At 37.0% G+C, this 15,975-nt stretch overlaps 2 protein-coding genes and 1 long non-coding RNA gene across 3 annotated transcripts; 2 read left to right on the plus strand and 1 right to left on the minus strand.

Moving 5' to 3' along the window:
* The first annotated feature begins 354 nt into the window (after positions 1-354).
* LOC108993671 lies at positions 355-905 on the plus strand. Its single transcript, XM_018968655.2, has 2 exons — positions 355-498; positions 588-905. Exons 1-2 carry the CDS (start codon positions 355-357, stop codon positions 903-905), a joined length of 462 nt encoding a protein of 153 aa, XP_018824200.1.
* Positions 906-1,908: 1,003 nt separating this feature from the next.
* LOC108993710 lies at positions 1,909-9,886 on the plus strand. The gene is made up of 4 exons (XR_001996557.2): positions 1,909-2,411; positions 4,021-4,101; positions 5,394-5,466; positions 9,312-9,886. It is a non-coding gene; the product is annotated as an uncharacterized LOC108993710 (long non-coding RNA).
* Positions 9,887-11,144: 1,258 nt separating this feature from the next.
* On the minus strand, positions 11,145-13,057 carry LOC108993709 (WRKY transcription factor 23-like). Its single transcript, XM_018968702.2, has 3 exons — positions 12,467-13,057; positions 12,077-12,220; positions 11,145-11,921 (listed from the first exon to the last, which is right to left on the minus strand). The coding sequence occupies exons 1-3, from the start codon at positions 12,838-12,840 to the stop codon at positions 11,501-11,503; spliced, it is 939 nt and encodes a 312-aa protein (XP_018824247.2). The 5' UTR covers positions 12,841-13,057; the 3' UTR covers positions 11,145-11,500.
* Positions 13,058-15,975: the final 2,918 nt, after the last annotated feature.

Below are 15,975 nucleotides of genomic sequence, written 5' to 3' on the forward strand. Positions count from 1 at the left end.
GGCGGATGTTTTGGATCAAGTGTCGAGACAATGGCACTGTAGATCAGTCGCAACAGATTTAATATAGCAGCATATGCTTTCCAAAGACTTGATCACAGGAATAAAAGTGGAGCGTACCATTTTTCTGCTGAATGCATGCATGTTGATGTCATTTACACTTCTCTAAAAAAAGTCTTTAATGATGTTTTTCATTTCCAAGATGAATTACAAGTCCCCTTCGAAACTAGAGTACTTTGAATCGCGACACTTTTGAATCTATCTAATCCATGCCATTATATATTTAGGAAACACATATACATGAAACCAAATGCTTGAAGTTGAGGAAAATCTTAGTACGTATTTCAGACATAGAAAATGACAACATATATAGTGAATGTTGATGGGGTAAATGTGAAAACCTCAGTGACAGATGGAGCTTTCGTGGACAGCTTCATCACCGAACTCGCACTCTCCTGCAACTACATGAACATCTCCAGTCCCCCACTCATTGGCTTGGACGTCGAGTTCAACGATATTGATAACTATGCCACCTGCAAGCCCGCGACGCTGCAACTCTGCTCGGGCTCTCGCTGCATTATATAATTCAGCTCATTAACATGGAGGTCGTTCCTCAGTCTTTGTTCAACTTTCTCTCTGCACCTGTCTTCTGTTTTGTTGGGGTCGGGATAGTACATTACTCCTTAAGCTTGCTTAAAAGGTACCATGGCCTTGAATGCAGAAATGTTGTGGATCTAATGCCATTTCTCAAGTTGGCGGTTTTTAGTGGGCAAGTTGGTATTGAACCCAAGCCTTTGAGCGTCCTCATGGGGGACTGGAGTGCTGGGAATCTTAGCATGGAGCAAATTGAGAGTGCTGCTTCTGATGCATTCACTTATTTCGAGTTTGGCAAATTGTTTCTCGGTTGAGTTTTGGAAATTTGTTGCTGGGTTGGGATCATGTTTTCCATGTTAAATGGGTGGTCATTTGGGTTGCAAACTTGTTTAATTCAATTCTCTGCATGCTAAGATGGTTTTTATTTGGTAGTTTGGTTGAGTTGGGTTTGGAACAATTGTTATCGAAAAGCACTCGTGTTCTCCTGTTATTGTGAGCAAATGAAGTTTCCATAGGTTTTTACCACCAAATTTATGGTTGAAAAACTATATTCATAAATTTGAAAAGAAAACTTTTATACATAAGTCTCACATTCCTGTACGCCACTTAAAAAATATGTGATTTTACTCATTTGTCCTCATATTCATGAAATATGAAAATAAATGAATAAAATCACATATTTTTAAAGTGATGTGTAGAATGTGAGATTTCTGTATAACACTTCTCGAAAAGAAAAACACAATAGACATTATTCTATTCACAAATAAGGTCGGCTGGCCGGCCAGTCAGAAACACAAGATATCTCAAAAAAACAAAACAAAATCATAGACTTTCTAGAGTAAATTAATAGAAAAATAATATTTATTATCGTAAAATATAAGTGTCATATAATATTTTTGAAAAATTTAACAAATACGAGATTTATATATATTTTTTTCAAAATTACTACACAATGTTTATACACTAATGACTGGCGTTTGGCGTTTACAAGACCTGGGTCAGGGCACAGGCTGGAGAGTTGGATCAAAGGGCAGCCAGTCAAAAAGCAACACAAAGGGCCAAGGTTAAAGTCTATAGAGGGCAATTTTCGTTCTCAAAATTGTCAAAAAATATTTTTCAAAAATAAATAAATAAATAAAAACTTGCAAAAAAATATGAAAAACGCAACTCCTGATTTTTTTTTTCATTATAAATTTTATGTAAAGTTATTTTTATATAATTTTTTATACATTTTATTAATATATAATTAATTGATATTTTTTAATATAAAATAACTGTTTAGCCAATCCGATCGTAAGAGCACAAAAAGTGATTGTAACGGAGCAAGTCTTTGAAACAAGCAAAGAATTTTCGGGAAGTTGGCTATCCCTTCCTCATTTTCCTTGATCTCTGTGCTCTCTGGGAGTCCAGTCGAATCTTTGGGTTAGGGTTTCGCATAGAATTTACAATCAGCGAAGCTGGAAATGCACGGTGGAGAACAACTTAATGGCCACCAAGAGGTCCACTACCACCACCATAATCACTAATTCGATCACCGCAACCACCGGCCATCACCGGCATTTTAACGAATCTTACTACCATCCCAGTCACCATGACCAGTACCACCACAATTACCAGCCCGACTTGACATCACTGCCAGCACCCTGTTCACAGTGACAACCACCATCGCGACGCGATCTCTGAACCAAACGATTCGTTTGTACCAGCAGGAGTTCCGTCGAATAGTGGTGCCGGAGGTGGTGGTAGTGGAGGATATGGCCCTTGGTCCTGGTTCTGGCTTGAGTAGCTTCTCTAGATGTGTGTAACTTTCTGTTTCGTGGGTAAGAAGTTGTAGGAAAAGAAAATTCTATAGAGCTGTATTTTAAATAAATAATATATACGTGCTTCTTTTACTTAATTATTTTCCGATTATAGTGCTCTTGGCGTAAGGATTTAGCTGAGGTTTTTACTTATTTTGATCATACAAGATTTATCTGAGGTTTTCTTTCGTATGAATTCGTTAGCATTATATTGCATAAACTTCCCTTGCAGCTTGCTGTTACGTATCAGAAGAATGTGTTACTTGATACTCGGCTTTTAATCTATATCATATCTGAACTATAAGTTTTTTATTAGGAAAAAAATTGCCGCATTTTTTGGTTTGGAATTTTTTTGGGTGTTTTCATGTGGAAAAAATGATAATTTTGTCCCATTGGTTTATCAAAGATCCTAAGCTGTACCTTTTTTCCCCCTTTTTGATCACGTGGATGGTGTTGGTCATGTAAACTTTGTTTTACTGCCAGTTCCGAGAACAGAAACTGAAGCTGATGTAAGTTACTGTTTCCCTTGAGGCATAACGTCTGCAATGCTTGCTACATGGTAATGTACATTGTCATCTGACCTGACCCATGTTTTCCCATAAGGCTGCCTTTTGATGCCATATGTAGCGTATATCAACAATGCTTCTCTTTCTATTCCAATCTGAATCCTGGAGTAGAAAGAGAAGCTTTGACACCTTTACCCACAAAGGAGGTCAAGAAGATTATCCTGTCTAACATATTATCATGTGAGGCATTCCCAGATTGAAAGATTCTAGCATCATTCCTAGAATATGCAGCCGACAACACTTTGTTCTTGATTTGTCTTCTTTTTGAAATTGTTACCTATTATCTCTGCATCTTATAACCATTATATTCTTTGATGGTTGGATATCAAATCGTTTTATATTGAAGGATAAGAGAATTGGCCAACAACACGCTATTGTAATGCTGTTTTTATGGAGGTTATGATCCATATCAGTGATTGATTTTCTGGTCCCATGAATGGCTCTATAGTACTAATCTATTTATTGTTGAGTTTCATTTTGTTTGATCACTTATTTAACATAGTGCACCATCCAGAATGCTGAAGAGGTCAAGTAGACCTTATAAATTTCTTGCAACCAGCTTGTCATTAGGAAATTAGTAAGGCAGATAGATCATGCTTATTACTAGGACTTTTTATGGACAGTCAATCCCCATATTACAGTATTCTTGTCAAATGATCAGCTATGTGCAATTCTTGGATGATTATTACTGATATCTCGATACATTAATGATTGCTATGTATTTTTAAACTTCTGTTGTTGTGTATTTTTTAGTTTTCTTTTGTTCCTTTTTTTAATTCTATTTAGAAAATAAAACCCTGTGGAAGTGTTCACTCATTTGAATGGTGTGGTTTGTCCCTCATTAATATGTTATCAATTTGGATGGGGTTTTAAGTCTGGATTGTCAAATGCCAACACAATGTAAATTAATATGTAGTAGCTAGGCTACAAGACTGAGGAGTGAGAGTGAGAGCATAAATGTTTTGCTTCCATCCTATATTATTGGAAGAATAACAGTAATTTTATAGACAAGGCACTTTATGCAAGAAAAAGATTAGTATAAAGGATATGCTTCACTTTTACAGGAAGTTCTTTTCAAATGATGCAATTGTGGATGAAGCTGAAGGGGCAATTAGAGCTTTAAACCATCAATATACTTTTGTTGGGTGAGTTCTTCAGCTTTTAGGAAAAAATAGATGAAGGCTCTTACTGATTTTGGTCAATGTACATTACATATTTGCTTTTTCTAGGGGATGGCTTTCCTCAGTCAAATAGTAGATCTCTTTGTTTTCAGTCTATCATGTATTGCCAGTGGGCAGCAGTGTGGAAGATGTTTCCTATTTGTCTGGTGTGTTGTATTTGAAGAGGAAGGAATGATAGACCTTTTGAGTATCACAAGCAGACATTGGAGGAGCTTAAAAATTTCTTTTTTAATACTTTGTTCCTTTGGGTCGCTTTTATGGATTGTAATGGCTCAGTTTCCATAATCTTTTTGTTTCTTTCCTATTTCTAATTAGGTATTCCTCTTGTCTGCTACCTGTGTACTTGTGCTATGCCTTTACCTTTTTCTAATGAAATTTCAATTATTTTATAAAAAAAAAAAGAAAGTTACTGGAGCAAAACCCTAGCCATCAGGCTCAGTAGCCATTGCCAGTTCTTTCCACTCAACGAATCTTTCAAACAGAAAAGGTTTGCTTTGGCCCCATTTCCTTCAGAAATTCCTAAATCCTTCCATATACAATGGTCATTACTCAATTTTACATGGTGTTTTATTTTTACTTTTGTTTTAATGTGTTGTTTGTTCACTGTATAAATCAATCAGACTTCTGGTGTTTTAAGTTGCAGAAGGACCGATATTAGACTATCAATGAATTGTCCCCTCGGCTGCATATTTCAGCACTTTGATATATTTTGAAAGCACTGCAACCTTGTATATTTGGTGTTGTACAATTCATTTGTCACTGTCTTCAAAATGTAGGCATGTGGTGGAATCTGATGTAACTAGAGCTCTTGTTAGAACTTGTGAATCACACTTTTCTTGTATTGGATTCTTGCTTGTGGTGTACTATCCTTCGCGGACCATAGCCTCACTAAACCTTGCATTGTTCTGGTTTGGTGAGCGATTTTCCTGATAAGTCAGCCACTGCTGAAATTTTTGTAGTCTGCTCGATATGAACTGGAAGCTTAATATACTTGGATTTGTCCAAAACCATGGATGCTTGTTTTGCAAGACAATGTTATATATGATGGAGGATAGACTTTCAGTTTTGTGCTGTAACAGAACAGTGTCTTTCTTGACCTAATAGAAAATGGAATATTGCCTTTCTTTCATGTATTAGAAATTGGATTGCACATCCTTTTAGGAAATAAAATTTTGGGTCCATTTTTTGTCTCCTATCTTTGTTTGACCAGACAGGGGGTCCAAGTTGCTTCATTTGAGCCTGCTGTAATTTTGCAGGATCTGGATCATGTGCAACTGCACTCAGAGTCTAGTCCTGTTATTGGTCCAACAAGCAGTAAAGAGATTCCAGGTCTGAGATTTATTATATACTTGATCCGTGACTCCATATCTCAGATTTCTTTTCTTTTTTTTATTCTTATAGTTTTTGTTATTTTTGTCTTGCTACATTTACTAGTATTTTTTTTATTGCTTAAATACCAAGATTTAATTGTAGCCATGTAACGCCCTGGTCCTGGAGGTCTGGAGAGTTAGCTTTTGTTACCTATAATCATCTCTAATAACACATTTATAAATAACCCAGAGACTCCATAAAATATTAACTTATTTGTTTAATACAAATATCCATGTTCCTTCATATGAACACAAAAGAAATACCTCAATAAAATAAATTAAAATCTCTACAAAGACTCGAAAATATCTATGACTCAAAATACCGAAGTAACATAAAATAATAACACTACCAAATAAGACTCTCAAATAAGTCCTTGTACCCTATGACACTTATTCTTCTACGATCTTCAAAACTTACTAGTACTCTCTATTCTTGACTTCCAACTGATTCATCAAAATTATTTGAAAAATGTTGTGGAGATAAGGGGTGAGCTATCAATAGCTCAGTAAGTAAAGAACATATATTAGTATGTAAATATGAGCATTTACAAAGTTCAGAATGCAGAATAAAATATTTATATTTTCAGAATGCAGAATCAAAACATGTTATTGAAAATTTCAAAGTGAAAGTTGAAAAATATTCTTATTCAGAATTCTTTTGGCATAGCATAACTGAAACATCACATCAAAACAAAATTCCATGTTTAACCCCTCGTGGTAGGGTTGTGCAAACCCTGGCGGCCAATCGAGTAAAAATAAAATGTGAAATCTTCCTCTTATTATTCTCGGAGTCCCGAGTGTGTACATAGGAAAGACAACGCAGAAAATCAACTTTGGCTTCCAAAGTGGGTGCACCGGAAGCAGAAAAGTTGGTACCAACCCGAACAGAGGCCACAGTTTTATATCTGTGGTAAGGTTAGAACGAAACAAAAACGGAATGTCATGCCAGAGGTTTCAGAAATCACATCATATCATATTAGAGTATAGAACATCTTCAGAACAAAACAAAATCAGATCACAAAAATATAATTTATGCACAAATTTTCATATTCGCTCTCTTTTGCAAAGTTCAGAAATAAAATACTAAAATAGCTCATGCCTACACCAGTCATGACAGAAAATACATTCTTCTTATACAAAGTTTCGTGAGCAATTCAGAATAAATAATTGAGGTTGTTTCCAATAGGGGTGGGCAGCGGGGCCCCGCCCCCGCTGCCCCGCCCGGATTCCGCCCCGCCCCGCATAGAGAGGGCATAGAGGGGGCGGGGGGCTGGATGACCCCAGCGGGGCCCCGCCCCGCCCCACATTAAAAAAAAAATTATTTATATATATTAAATAAATATATTGTATATAGATATACACAATTTATAAAAGACTTAAAATTATATTCAAGTCCAATTAAGTCCCACATTGCTTAAGGATGACTATTGTATTGCCTTGGTCTCCTATATAAAGATTGGCCTAGGAGGTCAAATCAATTCAAAATCTAACTCTAATGAGTTTAAATTTTTTTATATTTATAAATTTTAATTTATTATTTAAATTATATTATAATTTTGGTCTAAAAAAATATTTCTAGACCAAAAATTTTTTTTTTAATATAATGGCGGGGGGCGGGGCGGATGGGGGTTTTTCCCCCGCCCCCAGGCACCGGGGCGGGGGGCGGGGAGAAAATCCCCAACCCCGCATGGTGCGGGGCGGGGTGCGGGGAAGGGCACCCCCCGCCCCGCACCATGTGGGTAGCAGGCCTAGTTTCCAATTTCTTTTCATAACAAAACATGCATATTTCTCAAAATCGACCTTAGCTCATTTCTTTTATACAAAGTCTAGCATAGAATCTCCGCTTACTTGGACTTTTAATTTCTTTGAAATTTTTCCACAATAGTGCCGATCGAATATTAATCGTCACTTATAAAATAGCCACGTAACCTTCGTAAATTTTCAATCGAACACGTATTTCGATACTTAAACCTGAACTACTAAATTAACCTATTTTTCCTAAATGTCTAAAATTCTCTTAATCCCAAAAGGTTTCATCACTTCCCAATTTAATCTATATTCACTTGATATAAGTACTAGAAAAAATTTCCTTCAATAAAATAGACTTAATCAAATTTAAGGTGTTCAAAATAAAACTACACACCTACTATTGCTTCTGAAACTCGATTTATTAAAAATAATTCAATACTAAATAATACAATTTAAATCCTTATTTATTTTCTTTATAAATACTTGTATTTAAAACAAAACCCACACAAAGTGAGTTTAATATATAAAGACCAATCATGATCCACGTATAACCAACCTGATGATAAGAGTATTTTAGGAATTGACCAAAACATGTATGGGCTTTTTGGGAAGGGCTGCAATTTAAAAATAAACTTCTGAAACTACCCATTCCAAACCCACATCGTGCGACAGAGAAACCATACTCACTGAGAGAGATGGGGAGGCATGACGTGCAGTGAGCTGGGCGGAGGTCGACGGTGGTGAGCTCGGCGGCTGGGCACTGGGAGAGAGAGAGTCAGAGATAGAGAGAGAAACTGCTGTGAGTGATAGAGGGAGAATGGAGAGTGAGAACACAGTGTGAGGGAGATGGACTTACGTATGGTGGTCCAAGGAGTAGTAAAACCGAGTTGCGGCCACGTGGTGTGGTCATTTCCGGCGAGGAGCGATGGCTGGCAATGGGGAACGTGGCTCTACGGCGGACTCCAAAAGTGCTCTGTTCTTTAGAAGAAAAACAGAGGTGTAGCCCACTTCTTCATGCAATCTTGGCAGCGTGGTGGTGCCGGGTAGTGCTGTGGTGGCTGGGTAGTGGGCTACGGTGCAAGAGATTGCGTGGAAGAGCTTGGCAAGGAGATCTCGGTTTTGTGTGGTTTCCATTCGGTTGCTACTGCGTTGGACGTGAGACTTAGATGTGGGTTGCCTCCTTTTCTCTCGGTCCGTCCAGGTCCAGTGGCGGAGGGGTTAACGGCAACTTGTGGCTGGTGGTTTGTGGAGTTGCAGCAAGGAAGAGGTTGGGCAGTTTCTATATTCAGTAGAGGCATACGTGTATATATATATAGAGGTGATGGTAAAACCCTAGAGAAAAATGAGAGGAATAAATGTATTGCATCATGCATGCCATGGAAAACGGGCGTGATGAAGTTGTGCATGAAGAGGAGTCTGTGGGGGCCGATCCCAGATCTCATGGGCTTGGCTTTTGGCCCATTTCAAATATTTGGCCCATGTTTCGTAGTGAACCAAAAAAAGATTAATAAATGGGCTCTTCTCAGAGTTTTGGGTCTCGACTCATCTTTAAAAAAAATATACTTGTTCCATAAATTTTCTTAGCCCATAAAAAGATTTTTCCATCTGACCTAAAAATATTTAATGAATTTAACTAAATTGGCGAGTCCACAAAAATTCGCTAATTGCCAAAACTAAAAATATTAAGACTGTAGTCTATTCCAAAAATTTACTTGAAATCTCAAATGGGCTTTTCGTACATATAAACCCCAAAAAATTTAGTAAGTGGGCTTGGTGCTGGGCCGGTGTGTTACAAGCCACATGATTTCCACTTAAAAAAGGTTGCAGAAATGTTGGTGAAAGATTTTTCTCTGTGCATGCAACTTGGAAAATTGATAGCTATGCAAACATTTGCCATGAGAGATTAATTTTCCACTCCCCTGCCCTCTTTTCCCAATACATTTTCCTCATTTGTCTTTTAAGTCAATTTCATGAGCATGTAGGTGTCACCCTTGGGTAATGTTTGACTGAAATACGCAACTTCATAATTAGCTTTTGGTCTTTACTTGTCTGCAGTTGGTTGTAGTGGAAACTGGGCATTTGGCTGGATTTGTGTTGAACAGCTTTAAGCAATATGTGATTGTCTAATTGGTCTTGGTGGTATGCTCCCTCAAACCTTGGGTGCAAACAATTTCTAGAGGCCGCGTTTCATTAGTGAAAAGTTTATGATTTACTTGATCCGCGTAATGGGACGTGTTACACAGGGGCCAGGGGTTTAACCGGGCAAAAGACATCTTGCGTTTCCAGTCTCCAGGATTCCTTCATAAAAAATAATGTCTGTTGGGTATGCATCTGTCATGTTTAGGTTTCATGTAGAACATTCTGGCTGATTTAATGATCAAATATCCAGACGCTGGTTTTGCTGATCAAACTTGTGTCCACGTGCTAGAACTATACTGTAAATGAGTAGTGATAGAGACAACTTTTATTTATTTATTTTAATTGATGGTTATTTTTGTAAAATAATGATACTATGCTTACAACCCTCCATTTAAAATAGTGTTACAAAATAGTTTAAAAATAGTATTTGTCTTTGTCACTTTTCATTGTAACTGATGGAATAATAATAGAAAAATGATATTTGCAGTCAAGCGCCGTAATGTTTACACAATTCATGACTGTATCTATCATTACTCATAATAATTATTGTTGTTCAGACCCAAAGGCATATTCCTCTGCAAAGCCCACAGAAGCAACTTTCTTGAGTCTCTAATCTCTGTGATGATATCTGGAAAATGGAGGGTTTCCGGAAGAGTTACCAAGCCCTATAAATTATTGGAACCACTTGTGGATGGCCATCCAGCACAATCGTCATACGAAATAAATGGGCTTAGATACCCTAGTCAGGACAATCTTCTTACTAAATAAATGGATATTGATACTGAAGCAAAATCATACCTGGGAGAGTCTTTTCTCATGTATCCTTAGAGAGTTTCTCTTTCATATATAGGAATTAGCTGAGGGAAGCATACATTATTTATTGTGTTATTACTCAAGTAAATAAAAATTCCTAAACTCTTATAAGTCGCAACAAAACATCATACGGCCGGGCTCCATAAAGCACTGATGATGTAAACTGCACAGCATTAGCTTTCAATTATTGGAACCAAAAGTTTATATTTGCGTTCCAGTTGTGGCACTTGAGCTAGAATTTTGGTGGTGTTGATGGTCGGCCTGGCTCGGTCCCAGCCTGCGGCATGGCAATCGACCAAGCCCCAGCTATTCCCAGCAATGGATCAGATCCCCCACAGCCTGGGCACATGCAACATTTATAGAAGGACTAAGATGAGCCATTCTTTTATGAAAAAAGTTCTCACATCCCTATCACGATTTATGCCATCATTTGAAACAAAAGAACGACGCTCCAAAATGCCTCATCTGCGCATGTCTGTACTGCTGGCTTTCGTTTGTCATATTCCACATCTCTTCCAATGTTCAATGAACCAAGCTGTCCACTAGCGAATTGCACGATCGCATAGCTTAAGAAAGGCGGAAAGGGGAAAAAAACAGAGCGGCTTTTACTCAAAAGGCTCGATCCTCGATATGAAGTCATTCTTTCTAGTTGTACCCGCCATGCATATCTATATATATATTTAAGGACAGCACATTAACATCTCACACCAAGTTCTTAAAATTGAAGTCTTTTTTTTTTTTTTTTTTCTTGTTGGATTCCCAGACAAAAGTAAAGCAATTAAGATGGATTCCATGCATATTAATTATATTATCTCTGGAGAAACCCAAACCCTCAAATATTGACTGCGATACTCTCAGTAAAATCCATGTACATTCCTCCACAAACAAAAACAAAGAGGTAGGACAAAGGGGGATCGGGGGGGTCGGTCAGAAGAATAAAAGAAGGAATAATAAGATCACAATTTTTTCTGTAATTTCTATCCATCTCTACATATACCCAAAACCTTCCATGAAAAAGATGGAAAAAGCTAACCAAATGGAGATCGAGAACTAGTCTCTGCTCTAGATAAAAAAACAAAAAAACGAAAAAACCCATGTTAACAGTGATAATGATCATCAGCGCGCGTTTTGTGTACAATGGGGAAGTGGGTTCTAAAAGAAGATCATCACCACCAGCCGGCAAGAAGATTGCATACCAGTAATCATGTGGGGGCATTCATCTATGGTCTTCACCTATAAAAGTCAGTGAACAGAACAAATTTACTTCAAAACTAGCAAACGGTTTTGATCCTCTACTCTTCCTTCAGCATATGCGAGGGAACAATGTCTTGAAGGAGCCCATTGTCTCTAAGCAAAGCAGAACCCGGAGTGCAAAACCGAATGTCACGACGTAAACCAGGAGTATTTGTTAAACCATGATGATGAGTACCATAAGTAGAAGGCGACAAGGTGTTCATGATGAAGGACTGTTGGCGCTGTTGTTGATACTGAGAAAGGGTACTGGTTCTTGACATTGGCATAGCAAAGTTGGTAGCACATCCGACAGAGATCCCCGGCCCCGGTGGAGCTCCGGCGAGGCTTTGGCGAGGCATGACCGGACTTGGATGGGTGTGTTGCCCTTCATAGGTAGTAACAACAGTGCCTGGATCTGTGAAAGATCGCTCCACACGTTTCTTTACATTACACGAAGCAGTAGTGCAACGATAGTAACTCCTAAATCCACGAAAGATCAATGAGAAAAACGCGAACCCATAAAATCAAATACATTAGTCTAAATCTTAGCTATCGATTTGACAAAGAAAAGTGACAGAAAAGGAGGCGGCAAATTAGGCTAAAGGCATTAGCATTGAAGTTAACACTGCATATACCTAGGAAAGGGGCTGTTCTTCACAGCCTTTTGACCGTACTTTCTCCATCTGTACCCATCTTCCAGTTGATCAACCTCGCTCTTTGTCACGAACGCAAATCTCGGCTCTCTCTGTCTCTTCTGGTTTGTCTTCTTGGGTTTCAACCTAAATCCCGCGAACACAAAAAACCAAACCCAAAAATCCATCCATTTCAAAATCACTTACGTATAATAAAAACCCCTTGTTTTGATCTTCCATTATAAATTCACGAGATATTTTAACATAAAACCCCAGAAAACAAATAAAAATGACAGTACCGAAAAAATGACAATTCTTTTTATCTTAACACGTACGTGTTTCTTATAAACGTAAAACCAAAAGTGAAAAAGTGAGAAAAAAAAGCTAGCTCACTGTTTCTTGGTCTTTTCTTGTTGCTCTTCTTCCTGGTCTACAGCTTTAGTCTGTTCATCATTCACTGCCTCGCTCGATGCAGACGAAATCGTGGAAGAGTTAGGGGTGGCAGGCTGATTCAAGACCTCAGAACCCTCTTTCAAGGTAGTAACTGGACGTGGAGCCGAGGATGCCATAGATGGTGCCTGTGGCAAATCAAACAGAGAAGGAGTACTACAGTCCTGAATACCCAGCAACTCCATAAACCCTAAAGAGCTCTTTTCACCTTCAGAGAAATCAAATATGCCTGAAAATGGGAAACCGTCAGAGATATGTTCAGCAAACAACGAAGATCCAAAGGTCTCCTCCATCTTTATCACCTCCTTCTTCTTCATAGCTTACTCAAAAGTGGAAATCCTTCTTCCAAAACAAAGAGAGAGAAAGTGACGCTTCTATAAGACTAGGGGAGAGAGAGAGAGAGAGAGAGAGGAGGGTAGTGTAGGGTAGGGTTGATCTGGTTTATAAGATTAGAGAGGAAGAGAGAGAGAGAGAGAGAGGTGTTGGTTAGGAGGTGAGTGAGAAAGTGAGATATGTGGGTATAGAGGAGGATGGTGGGGGATATTGCAATTTTACAAAGGTTGGCAAATGGCAACAAAGATTAACCGGCAATTATAGGTCAAACGTTTGTACGCTCTTACACATGGCCGGTGACCATTCAATGCATGGTCCGACAAAGTGGTCGACGCTTTCAGACGAAGTGTTTGACCGGTGAACCGGTTTCGGCGGTGTGAACGGGTTCAGCTACACGTAGAAAAGTCTATCCAGTATCTACTGTGTACATATATATACCCCTGATCTAGCTCGCTCGCTCGTTCGTGTGCATGTGAACCCAGAACTCCAATGAATCACGATCAACATCCAAAGATAATATGCTTTCTTCTTTATTTTGAAGTTTTTTTGGTTTTTTCTTTCTTTCGTTTTTTCTCCTGTTTCGCTTGTATTTTCCCTAATCTTTTTTTTTTTTGTCTTTTTTAATAATTTCTGTATCGTGTGAATATGATCTTGACCAGTAGAGCATGGCCCAGATAGTCTTCGAATATCTCTGATAGAACCAACCACACACACACACACACAAAGAGAGAGAGAGATCTATAGATCAGAGAGGTACGTTCGAAGTATTTAACATTTTTATGATAGTATATATGTTTTATATCTTTATTATAAAGTATAATTAAAGTAATGGATTTCAAACTTTATCTATATATCCTTTGAAAAATGGGAAAAAAGAAAAAGAAGAAGAAGAAGAGAGATCAGAATTTCATTGGAAAATTAGAGATATATAAACAGTACTGCACCAGTTCATAAACACATTAATGCCACATATATAGCATAGAATATATATTAGAATATATGCCATTATATTATTCTTTATGAATGATTTAAATTTTCATTAGTTTAGGGGGAAAAACCCACCAAACTTGGGTACCAAATTGAGCAAGCACGCATGCACATGATAGGGGCGGCGACGCCTATTATATTCGTTAAAAAAGAATAACATTTGTAACTCATGAGAATCATCGCAGTGCGTAGTAATTAGGGTTAATGGTGAATGGAAAGAACTATATATTAAAAGGTCTGATCAAATTAATTAAATGGCTGATTATCATGATGAGTAAATTGATCATGATGCATTATGCATGCATGCATGTGCCTTTTGATCATGATGATCTTGTCAAGGAAAAATGCATGGATATATATGGTGAAAAAAGGTTGTATATTATATCGTGTGCACGTGTGCACGTGTGAAAACACAATGATCTCTTGCTGACATCATTTTCGTGTAAACCTCTCCCACCTTGCATGCTCCAATAATTTTCTTTGCCACTTCTAGTGGTAAGTATTTTAACTATCTACCATATTCCTCTTTCAGAATTATATACAACATTTTGAGTAAATAACATCCATCATATGCATGCATATAATTACTCTCTAACATGTGTCATTGCATTACAAGAAAAATAGATTTTTGTGGTCATTTAATTACGACGAAAAGATTATTTGTGATCAAAACAGATTCATTTTAACTGTAAATAGTTATTTCGTTGAAATTAATTAGTTATAAATAAGCAGTTTTCTTGTAGTGTTGGCCATATATATCATGTTCAGATCATATATAATTGATGGATATCATTAATTCTATTGGGTAAGGCTATTTTCAAGAAAAAAAATTAGAATACTTCACTATTATTTATTATTATTTACTGTCATTCAATATTTTATTATTATTATTTTATTATTATTCATAAAATATCTAAAATTATCTCACTGTCCAAGCGTAATCTAAGATATACCAATCAATATATAATTGGTACATGTACATACCAATCAACAAATGCATGCAGGAGAACATCAAATCACAGCAAGACACGTTTACTTTATTTTATTTCAAGTAATTAGAAGAAAGAGACAAAGTACTAGTGGATGACATCTTCATTGAATATATATATATATAAATAAATAAATAAATTTTATTTATGATATAATTAAATTAGTAAGTACAGTCCAACTTATACATATATAATGCCAATTGCCAACCCAAATTAATATTTTACAAGATTTGAGGGAAACAATTTTAAAGATATCGTTTTGCACTAAAAACCAAAACCAAAGATCATTACCACATCTGTTCATATAATATCCAATGCTTCTCCCGCTCCCCTTTCGTGGGCCCAACTTGGCCGGGCCATGAAGAGCGGTCACCGGTCCCACCACTCCCAACAGGCAAAACCCAATTTGGAGGCGACGTCGTTGGCCTTTCCCCATCGTCCACGTGGATTCTCTCTGATATGTGGGGTCCCTCAAATTGCAACACAGCCATACACGTTTTAGATCCTACGATCATCTCTGCTGTCAGAAACACGTGTCTCTTTCTGGAGTGCAACTCGTGTAAAATGTGATACAGCTCTTTTTTATTTTTAGTATTTATAAGCCCTCTTGGGTACCTAAATTTTTAAATCTCTCGAATCAGTGATGAATCTCGTGTACATGTGCGTGTGTGTGAATATATATATTTTTATACGGCATTTAGACTTATCAATAATTCCAAGAAATTATGTCGAAACTTACACGTACTAAACTATTTTCTAGAGATTCTTTAGAATTATTATTTCTTACCTCACCTCTATACATCTAATCATATGTAAATTTATAAATCATACAAAAATGCTAATTAAATGCCCAATAGTTATAAGTTTCGATTTTAAGAGAAAATTTAGCTTATCAACTTCATAAAATCAGATCAAGATATTCCCATATTTCTATATAATTAAGAGATTCGAGAAGAAAGCTAAAGACGCGTGAAATACTTAGGCCTCGTTTGTTTTCAGAGATGAGATGAGATGAGATGAGATTAAAGTTAAAAAGTTGAATAAAATATTGTTAGAGTATATTTTTTAATATTATTTTTGTTTTGGGATTTGAAAAAGTTGAATTGTTTATTTTATTTTGTATTGGAAGTTGGGAAAGTTGTA

The sequence above is a fragment of the Juglans regia genome, chromosome 8 (genome assembly GCF_001411555.2).
Source record: "Juglans regia cultivar Chandler chromosome 8, Walnut 2.0, whole genome shotgun sequence".
Classification (NCBI taxonomy): Eukaryota; Viridiplantae; Streptophyta; class Magnoliopsida; order Fagales; family Juglandaceae; genus Juglans; species Juglans regia.

Bases quoted from the DNA above. Each gene is read 5' to 3' on its own strand.
- LOC108993671 (XM_018968655.2), top strand. From the start codon at position 355: ATGACAACATATATAGTGAATGTTGATGGGGTAAATGTGAAAACCTCA. The intron at 499-587 runs GTCGAGTTCAAC...TATATAATTCAG, and splicing joins CCCCACTCATTGGCTTGGAC to CTCATTAACATGGAGGTCGT.
- LOC108993709 (XM_018968702.2), bottom strand. From the start codon at position 12,840: ATGAAGAAGAAGGAGGTGATAAAGATGGAGGAGACCTTTGGATCTTCG. The intron at 12,221-12,466 runs GTGAGCTAGCTT...CGCGGGATTTAG, and splicing joins CAAGAAAAGACCAAGAAACA to GTTGAAACCCAAGAAGACAA. The intron at 11,922-12,076 runs GTATATGCAGTG...TCGTGGATTTAG, and splicing joins AAGAACAGCCCCTTTCCTAG to GAGTTACTATCGTTGCACTA.